This window comes from Vanellus vanellus (assembly GCF_965231255.1).
Source record: "Vanellus vanellus genome assembly, chromosome: 8".
NCBI lineage: Eukaryota > Metazoa > Chordata > Aves > Charadriiformes > Charadriidae > Vanellus > Vanellus vanellus.
Window position 1 is genome coordinate 2626979 of NC_138913.1, and position 10818 is coordinate 2637796.

Here is a 10818-nt window from a genome sequence, read left to right on the forward strand (position 1 = left end):
CGTTGTTTCTCTGCAGTTGGATCCCGGGGTACAGTGGGGTGTGGCTACACGCAGAAATACTTTTATTTATCTGAATGTGTATAATAGATACGCGCATAGGTTTAACATAGACAAATTGTTATATATTATACGCATATGTAATATATACACTCGTTAGTTTGTACATACAATATAGAGGTTATTTGGGATAGAGATATATAAAAGATAGAAGAACCCAGTAATTGCCTTTAAGATCAGAGCACAAAGCATTACCTTGGATTTTACAAGGCCAGCGAGCAACAAAAGAGCAGTAATTTATGAGCTCAGCGTAAAAGAATAGCATAATTGCATTAAAAATTAATGCTAATGAACACTAAAATGGGGAAGGTGGTTATGATGAAAGTTTGTATTCATCTTCCCTGGTTTGAATGATGGCTAGTGGCTTGATTAATGGCTTAATTTCTATCAATTAGCGGGGAAAAATCTCCTACGAGACAAGGGTAAATTGAGCATTGAATTACATATCTTGCTTTTGTGTGCTGAGAAAAAAAGAGCGGCGTATCTCTGATATTAGCCGCAGTGACAAATGCGGTGTGCCCTGCGCCGGCTCTCCCGGCGGGTGCTGGCCTGCGGTTCGGGGGGGGGGGGTGGCCAGCACCGGCCCCCCGAGCCTGCGCCCTCTCCGCCCCCTCCCTCTGCTAAGGGGAGGAAAACACCCAGTGATTTTAGGTGTATCGGGGCTGCTTCCTACCGCTTTATTAGCCGAGTTTGACTTGTTCCTTGAATTTTTTCAAAAATACCCTAAAATGCCTCAAAATGTGAGGGAATGTAGGAACTGGCACGCGTGTGGAAAGCGCAGCGGTGGAGGTAACCCGCACGCAGGGTTAAATGCATGGCTAGAGCAGACATCCAAATGTTCTTGAATTGCTTAAATTAAATGTTCTTAAAATCAGAACTCAGCTGCTAAAGTTTACCATGGTGTCTTCTGCTTGGTTTTATACCCAATATTTCCATGCTTTTTAAAGAAAAGGGTATTTGTGTCCAGACTTATTTTAAAAAATGAAATGAAAGCCAGGTTATAATTATAATCTATTAAAATAGCAAAAGTTCTCTAGCGCTCCTCTAGTACTCTCCCTACTAAGTGCTAGAGTACTTACAACGTGCTGTTTTAATGCATTATAATTGTAGTAGCAGCGTACTTAGAATTAAGTTTGAAGAATACAAATGAAGAATAAAAACTTTCTCTGGCCACAGTCACTCCTTTTGCCGCGCGTTTTACTGTTTCTGCAAGTTTGGCTGGAAAAAGTTCTTCCTTTGGAAATCTCAACAGTAAGGAAACAGTGTGGCCAAGTGTCGAAACAGCGCTTTGACACAGCCGAGGGGGTCTGGAGATGTTAGCGGCATCAAGCGGTTTTTTATCCCGACTTTAAGTTGTTAGAGGGAAGAGGCAGTTTTGAAACTGATCCCGAATTCCCCTCCGGCTGCACGCCCCGGCAGGGATGCTCGGCCGGCGGCATCTTCAGGGCTTGTCATCCACAATTTTCCAGAGACAAAGGCGGGATGTGGCCGGCGTTGAGCGTGGCGGTGCCTCCCTCTAACGGCTGGCCCTGCCGAGGCCGGGCTGCTCGCCGGGCGCTGGGAAAGCCGCGATGAGGTGACCTTCAGCCCCGGGGTCCCACCACATCCCGGGGTGGGAGCGAGGAGGGACTCCCGTGCAGGGCAAGAAGGGACTTGGGACGAGGGGGGAACACAAAAGCTTGTGGGAGGAGTTCATTCCTTGCCTGATTTGCTCCGTTTTTTCGGTAGAATGATTGGTGCGGGAGGTGTCCAGCCCCGCGCTGGCTGGTGGGGACACCGGCGAGGTTCTGCGCCCAGCTCTGCCGCTCACCCCAGGCATCCTCAGGCAGCAGCGCCCGGACAGCGGGAAAGGTGTTGGGATTGGAGGTCACGCTCTGCAAATACCGGCGGGCTCCGGTGTGTGCGCCCGTGTCAGGGGACAGCCCTCGTTAGCCATTGCTAATTGTCTCCTGCGCAGAGAAAAGATTTGAAGGTGTCAAAAGATTTGAAACCCCCCAAAACAGAGTTACAAGTTTTATAAAGTCTAGAGGTGACACAAATGAAGTGAATCCCAGCCGACCTGCTGGATTTTCCCTCCTCCTCCTAGTGCTTTCATTTCATTTAATATAAATATTTCAGCGCAGTGCACTGTAGAAGACAACGTGTCACAATGCCATGTCGGTTTTTGTCTCTTCCGCTGCAAATTGTCTGGATGAAAACTTCATTTTTCTCCGATATGTCAGTTTGCGCAGCTTAAGTAAAAACAGGAAGCGATTAAAAAGCATTGGGCATGTGAAAACCCACAGTTCTGTTGCAAAACCCATACAGGTGTATAATGCAGTTGTTCCTGTATCCATACAGTTGTACGTATACAGTGGGATAAAAATTCTGCAGTATCACCTAAGCGAACCCCAAATAAAATGGGATTAAGGGGAAAATATTTTCTTCTTTCGTTGGTTTGCTTAGTCTGGCACCTATTTGTGTTTTCTTCTTTTAATCCTCAAGTCATAACCAAAAGAGCAGAAAAAAATAGCATCTTTTTCACAGAATCACAGAATGGTCAGAGCTGGGAGGGACCTTAAAGACCATCTGGGTCCACCCCCTGCCTTGGGGGGTTTGGGGGAGTTTCTGCAAGTATTTCAAAGCATATTACTTAATATGTATTATATTTTAAATGGGTCAGTTAAATTAACCAGCGGTATCCCTTTAAATATAACCGGTAAAATATGAAGGAACGTATATTCCGAGGAATATTTTAGGTTTATTATGTCGTTGCTTTGATTCTCAAAAAGACAGAAAAGTCTTTTGGTGAAGGCACGGGTTCATTTTCATGGTCAGGAATAGATTAGCAGTGAATCCAGTAAGCATTACAAATTTATACCTAAAGATTATACAAGAAGTATTTATAATATTTAAATTTTAAAATGTTTTTATTTAATGGGTCATTCACAAGCTATTATTAGTCATTTAATGCCTCTGTTTCAATGCCCGTTAAATTCTTAGTGGGCTTCATCACCAGTTTTGTCTTTAGAAATAAGCAAAGAAATGGGAATGTTTTACACAGAGCTCGCAGGCAAGTTACTTTTGCTTTTATCTGATTCTCTGGTGGTTTTAATTATTATTTAATTTTTAATTATTGCATGTGTGAGATTTTTGGATGGCATCTAAAGGATTAATACACATTTCTAAAGTGACATTTCAACTTATTGTTGATAAGGACTAATTCAGTATGAAAACAGCAGCTATGGAAGATGTGTGTGTAGGTGTATATATTTCTCTCTCTATATGGGAAGATGTAAATAGATATATGTATAGATGGGAAGTGTCAAATCTTTGGTGGGGCCGGGCGGGTCGCAGGCTGCCCCTGGCACCCCCCGAATCCCAGGGGGTTTCCTGGCTGCGCTGCTGCCACGGCCGAGCGTCAGAATGGGACCTGTGCTGCTGCTAGAACCGCCTCTATAAAAATATGGCCTCGACAAGCCCTAATACAAGATTTAGTCTATTTTTTTCACTATTACATGGTAAAATGACTCGCTGTGCAATGAGTTAGTATTGATTATTTTTTTTTGTCTGTAGCCTCTTAGCTTTCTGACTCCATTATTTTTGATTTTACTATGAAATACATATCCTTTCTACTGACATCTGACAAACAACATATGGAAGTCGTTTTATCTACCAATAATGTGTTTGTCAAAAAAATCATGCGCTAATGGGTTGTTCTTCCTCCAGTCCATTTTCCCCAAGTTAATGTCACTGATGTAATTCTAAACATTTAGTGATTTTTTGCCCCCTTAATAATTTGTCATTCCTGTAGGTTTGTGTAAGATGCATGTAAGATACTATAACAGGCTAAAGGTTTTGTGAAATAAGAGTTGAGCAACTCATTTTAAATCTACCTTCACCTGCCTTTCTCTGATACCTGGTTTTAACACGTCAAACCAGGGACACTCGCCATTCCCTTATTTACCCGCAGACCAGATCTACCCAAGAGCTTGATGGATTATGATTTCCTCTCTCTAGTAGGGCGTTAGTGTATTTGGGTTTATACTTCCTACGGGATCCTTAGGAATCTTTTTTTAAAAAAGAAGACTTCAGCAGCAAAGCAATAGAACTTTTAAATGCAAGCTTCATTGTAAGCACGTGATTTTTTTTCTTTCTAAATTCAAAAGAATCCGGCTTAAAGCTCTACTCACGCGCTTTGCTGTAGCGCAGCCCTTGTCCTAAGCCTTGCCAAAGCTGAAGCTTTACTGAGGCTTCCACAAAACCCTTGCAGGGGCGTGCAAGGAACCGGGGCATCTCTGCCCACACCCCTCCGGGTCATCCATTCCCACTCCGCTGTGGCCACCCGGCATCGCTGTGGCCCCGACAGCCCTCCTCCCCCGGCAGAGCTCAGCATGCTGCTCCCGCCTGTCTCCTGCGGCGCCCCAAACCCCGGGTTTGGCATCTGCCAAGTTATTAAACCGCCAGGTCCGAGTTTGCTGTCCGAAGCAGTCGCAGTGCTGTAAGCGGTTATCCTGGCTCAGCAATCAATGGCTTTGACTTTCTGCACGTTCAACATATGCAGAAATAGTTACCAAGTTCCTGATTTTTCTCTTCATCTTATCCGTAGAGACTAAACAATATTCCCAAATAATTTTTAAGCAACAGGGCGGGTTCTTGTTTGCTGGAAGAGCTGCATCTCTTCCTATCTTTTGTCTCTCTTACCTGTTCTGTAGTTGCTGCTGACAGCAAAAACTGCCCGCTGCTCTCTGCTACAGCACCTCGACGGCGGCAGGCTGCTATGTATAAAGCAAGTAGTTTCTGTAAGTAAATAAGATGGAGATAAATTGGTTAAAACTGTAAACCAAAGCAAGCAGTTAGCAGAATGAATTCCAGATTTGCCTGTCACTGCAGTTAGACGTTAGAAGTAGGTAAGGAAGATGAACGGAGCCATGAATCGGGAGAAGCAGAAAATGAACCAGACAGTAACGCAAATACATTTGTGTCAGATGTACCGTAATGGAGAAGTCATACTGCCAGGGACTGCAAATAAAACTGTTTTGCGGTACGGCCTGTTGATAAAAAATGAAGCTGTTAATTTAGTGTGGGCACGTCCATTCCAGGAGTATTTCTGAGCTGCCATTAGTTTATTGGCTCATCTGAAGTGCCCCTCACTTGTCATTAATAGACTGAAATGAGTTTTCAGGGGTTAGTCACTGCAGAAGGATGCAAGTTACAGTTATTTTCTTCTTGTGCGAAAGAAAAAGTATTTTGCAGTGTATGTGTACATCTATGTGAATTTGGATTTAGAATTTTGTATACAGGGAAGCAATTCAGTACTTCTGAGTTTCTGAATAATTCTGCAAGTTCTTTTGGTCTGCAAGGACTTTTTCTGATTTCAAATGTACTTTGGTTTCTTTAGAACAAGACATTTAATCTTTTATACTTACATATGTACGTACTACAAATATATAATTAGAATTGCTCTTTTATTTAGATTTGTGTTTTATATAGTGTTTAAAGCATTCTTGTGTATACATGAAATTTTTGATCAAACTTCAGGTACCGGAAAAAATAGCAGTATTTTATCCTAACTGTTTTTTTCCTCAACTTTTTGGCAATCTCCTTTGTACTTTGTCGCTTGACACCGTGATTCTGTGACTCCCGAGCTCACCTCTGTGGTACCAGATCACTCAGCCACACAGAGGCATGGGCACACAGGGTGGTACTTTCAAGCTATCCAGGAAACCAGAGTTTATACTGACGGTGATAACGGGCCTCGGAGCTCTGTTGCTGCAGATACACCTGCTCGGCCATCAAGCCCACCAGTACAAATCCTTTTAAAACCAAATGTTAGAAGAGGGTTTGCACCAGATCAGCCTGTGCGTGATGTTGCTGCCACGTGTTGAGTTTGAGTTTCAGAGACAAAGTCACCAAATCCCAGACTGGTGGGGGTTGGAAGGGCCCTCTGGAGCTCCCCCAGTGCCAACCCCCCACCAGAGCAGGGGCACCTCCAGCAGTGGCACAGGACACCTCCAGGCGGGTTTGGAATGGCTCCAGAGTGGGAGACTCCCCCCGCCTCTTTGGGCAGCCTGTGCAGAGCCCACACAGGAGAGAAGTCCCTCCTCAGGGTTAGACGGAACTTCCTATGCTCCAGTTTGTGCCCGTTCCCTCTTGTCCTGTCGTTGGGCACCACTGAATAAAGACTGTTCCCATCCCCCCGGCACCCGCCCTTTAAGGATTTATAAGCATTGATAAGATCCCGCCTCAGTCTTCTCTACTCCAGAGTAAAAAGCCCCAAGTCCCTCAGCCTTTCAAGTCCTGTTTTGTTGAACTGTGGCCCAGGTATGAGCTTTCCCCTTACAAGTGAGCCAGTTTAGTCACTTAGCTTTTGGGGAAAGGAGTAACGCCACTCTGTGCAAGAGGTGCAGGAGAGAGAGAAGTCGGAGCATCCCTTTGGCAACTTAGATCAACATAGCTGCAATACAAAACTTCACCGTCATCCATCAGCAGTTTGATTTTAAAAAGAAGTGTATCTTGCGTTATGGATGCTCTTAGCTTCCTGCCAGTCTAATCCGGGCAGAAGATGGTCTGGTTGAGCAGACCTAACGATGTAACCCTTAATGCCAAACTAATCACTTAGCTTGTCATGAAGAAAACACCCATGATAGCACATCGCTTGGGACATCTGCAGCAGAAGCCAAATTCACCTCCATGCACGCAGAAGTAGTTTGCCTGCTACATACAGACAGCGCTCCACTGAGCTGTCTGCACTGTCCCCAAATCCTTAACTTCTCCAGGAAATCCTCGTGCCCTAAATCTAGCAGTTATCCTGCAAGGACATCTCTAGCAAATTCTTAAGTTAGCATCTTGAATGATATCATAGGTTGAACAATAATGACCAACTCACGGTTGTAATTTTTAGTAAAGGAGAGAGTCTTTCTTTGTAAAAGAGTATTTTGGGCTGCATTACAATTTTTTTTCTGGTATGTACTGTTGTAAAATACATTCAAGGCATTACTTAGACACGGCATTTATCGCAGGCTTACACTAATGTATCCTGACATTACACCTTCTCTTTGTAGACCAAGCCACCCTAGTCGAGCAAGTGAAACGAGTAAAAGAAATTGAAGCTATTGAAAGTGACTCCTTTGTTCCACAGACGTTCAGATCAAGTAAAGAAGTCAAAAAGGTAAGTTTTCAATATCCTTTCTTGGTGCATAATCCTTTCAAAGTCAGGTGGAAGCTGTGCTATTAATAGAGTTTCCATTGATGAAAGAGCATCAATGTTGACAATTCTAAATCCCACCAACGACTCTCCGATGTCAGTGGTGTGGAGTTCGTGGAAGAATACATTTGAATGTGTAAGAATTTCAATGAAATCAGCTGTTTTGACGGTATATTCTACCGATGCTGAGCAACTCCAATTTTTAAAAATCCTTTTAAAATCATATAAAACCATGAAGATTATTTTTTTTTTTTTTAGGAAAAGCAGAATTAAAATCCAAAAATAATCAGATATTTACATTGTAATTAAAGGTAGAGATCAGTATTTTTAATTCTGCTTAACTGAAGTCAGACTTTAAGACCTTATTTACTCCCTGAAATGAAACAGCATTGATTTCAGACAGTTTCCCAAAAATCTAATGTGAGACATCCAGGTTTCAGAATTTTACCTACTGCCATGTAATTTTGGCTGCCAGGTCTTCTAGGGAACTCGGACACTTTTGTCTTTGGAAGCGGGCAAGCAAAGGCCGGTTCAGTTTTACCATCTAACGGTGGGGTGTTTTAAATTATCACTGTTGGTTTCCCCCAGAACATGCATTTTCTTGCCTTTTCCAAAGTCTCTGAGAAGTTCGTGCGGCTTCTTCAGGAAGTGATCCAAAACCCCAATTTCACTGTTCTGCAAGCTCGCTCGTTGCCTTTGGCAATACCTTTTTTTCCGCTTCATGTGTTTAGTCTGGACGTTAGTCCATGTCCAGTGTGTCCCACCAAGCACGCTGAGAAGTATTTGCATGAGGATCCTTTCGCGGGCATGCGTTGCAATGGGAAGAAAGCTGAATGCTCGGTGGAGATACTGCCACGTTTGGGAGTTTGAGGATAAAATACTCAGATGCATTTCCTTCGTTTTAGTCAATAGAGCCTACTGAACTACAGTACGAACCCCTAACTATCGGAGCGGGAACTGTTGATGCATCTGCTCCTGAAAAAGAGCCACCACCTGCCAATATTCCTACTGCCATCAAATATCAAGATGATAATTCTTTAGCGCATCCAAATGTAAGTGTACTGATATTTACTTTATCTTTAGAACAACACAGCCCATTGAATGAGAGAAGGTTCGCATGACCTAACATCCGTTTTGCTTGCTGCTCATCAAATAATCTGTGGTCTGAAGACTGTTAATGAATGGGTCACTCGTTGGCTCAAAGAGGATCACACTCATGGCATCATCCAACAGAGAATAATTACAAAAGTGGTTCACCAGTGATGTATTTTTAGAGTTACAAACAAATTTTATATCAAAGTAGCATAGTAATTTAATGCAGGGAAATTTAAGATCCTGATCATATAAAAATTCCCGTTCCACAAAAATTCAGGAAAAATTGCTTTTGGTTTTGTAGTTGGAAACCTGGTGGAAGACTCGGAACTTGCCCGCCTTGCCAAGTCGTAAAGCTTTAAATATATGACAAACTTCAGATAATTTTAAATCATTGTGGCTAAACTGATGCAAATTCCTTTGTGAGCACTTGTAATTGGAAATAGGAGTACTTACAGTAGAGCTTTTTTAAGAATTAGCAAGTTAAAAATGACTTTCAGTAAACAAACCAATGCGAGTTCTGTATAATGAACATTGGTAACAAAGATCATGACAAACTTGCTGTTTCAGGAGGAGACTGAAATTGGAATGTCTTGGCTTTCCAATTATTAAATGTCTCTACTTTTACTAATGTATGTCTATCACCTTTGTATTTTAACACCCCTGTGCAGCTAAGCTTTTTCAGTGGGCACTGAAATAGTCACCACATATTTCAACAGAATATAAAAAATTTAGCAAAAGTTAATGAGTTGTGCCTGCTTTTCTTCCTCCCCCCCCGTCTCACAGCTGTTTATCGAGAAGGCAGAAGCAGAAGAGAAGTGGTTTCAGAGGCTGATTGCTCTGCGGCAAGAAAGGCTGATGGGCAGTCCGGTGGCCTGAGCGAACTGCTGTGACCATCACATACCAGTTCTCCATGAATGCTAAGAAATCCTGCCATTAAATTGTTTTCTTTTTCTCTTTTGAGGGGATTTTAATACTCAGTATGAGTTGTACAGAGAATAAATATTTCATCTGAATAAACAAGAATGTTCTATCCTCTGTTCTTTTCCTGAACTCTTTGCTGGGTGACCTGTACCGCTGAGCTCCCCGCTGTAGATGGCAAGGCTATCAGAGCAGTGTAATTTTCTTTTTTTGTACTGAATTCCTCTAGGGTGCAAAAAACCTGACAGCCCAAGGAGACATAATTTTATACCTCCCAATCAAAAAAATATATATAACCGTGTAGCAGTTTAAAGACAAATGAAAAAATAAGACTGTCAAAGAAAGTTCAGATTTACCAGCGCTCAGACAGTGGGAGCACAGGCGATACCACCCGGGGACATCACATCCTCTGCAGCTGGAGGAGGATTCAGGGCAAATGATATCGCTGTTATCTCTTCTTCCTTCCGTTCTGCGTTATGGGAGCAGCTTTCGAATCCTGAACATCTGTGCACAGTCTCCTTGCTGAGGGGCTCTTCTAAATTGATGCGTTCATCCGCCTGCTCCAGCCTTAGCCGGGTTCCTCACTTCGGGTGGGCTTGAGTGGAAAGAACTGGTTTACATTTCCTTGAACACCACGACAACCCACTACTGTCAGCATCCGGGAGGAGATTTAAGGAAAAAGTTATGTTATCCTTTTAAACAAATCTGTAAAGTTTTCAGCAGGTTTCAAGAAATATTATTTTCTGAGCAATTTTAAGCATATTAAAATGTTTGATAATCTGGAAAAGACAGCTTTCTGTGAACTCTTAATGGGAAATAAGAAATAAATATTTTTACTGGGAAATAAATATTATTGTGTGTAGAGGTACAGACCTTTGTCGAACAAGACTAATGGCATACCCATTTCTGTGTAGATTAACTGTTTGCAGCCTGTGAAGCTTCTGTTTGTCCAGGTTTGACTTTAAAACAATAAAAGATTAGTCCTATTTGAACATATCAAATTTATCCTGAGTATACTTACAAAAAAATCTGTCCATCATCCAACTAAATGCCAGAGATCAACCAAATAAAATACAAAAGTATTTCTTCCGAGGTATCTAGCAAAGCTGTGAGAAAACTATTAAATAAGTAGAGCACTAAACTGAGCCCCCCACCTCTGGACGTACCTGATTGGAGATGCCCTGCATCAGCTTTCCCGGGTGAGCAGAGAAACTCATGTAGTGTTACTTTCCTTGTTCTCAGGGCTGTGGTGAAAAAAAAAAAAAGGATGATTCTGGAAATGTACTTTCATTGTCTTATTTTTTATATGATGTAAAAGGAAAATGTATTAAATTTGCATTCTAACACATTTTTACTTTTTCTTTATGACCAGTTGTTAGTTTTACTTGGTCCTGCATTAAAATGGCTGTCTGAGTTTCAAGACGATCTTGTCTGCAACAAAAAGTGGGGAAAAAAATGTTTCCTTTGTTTCATTTCAGCATTTTCAAATGGTAAATATTTGTCATCGTTCTGTTTTCTAATCTCCTTCTGTGTTTCTTTCGTAGTAAATAAAAACTATTTGA

General features: G+C 42.1%; 1 protein-coding gene across 4 annotated transcripts in view; it reads left to right on the top strand.

The window, feature by feature from the left end:
- RSRC1 (arginine and serine rich coiled-coil 1) overlaps nt 1-10161 on the top strand; it is a 182516-nt gene extending 172355 nt beyond the window's left edge. For all 4 annotated transcript variants that reach the window (XM_082487297.1, XM_082487300.1, XM_082487298.1 and 1 more), the window contains 3 exons: nt 7101-7207; nt 8149-8295; nt 9122-10161. In XM_082487297.1, the coding sequence (XP_082343423.1) occupies nt 7101-7207; nt 8149-8295; nt 9122-9214 (347 nt within the window). In that variant the 3' untranslated portion in view covers nt 9215-10161. The remainder of the gene's footprint in view (nt 1-7100; nt 7208-8148; nt 8296-9121) is intronic.
- Nucleotides 10162-10818: the final 657 nt, after the last annotated feature.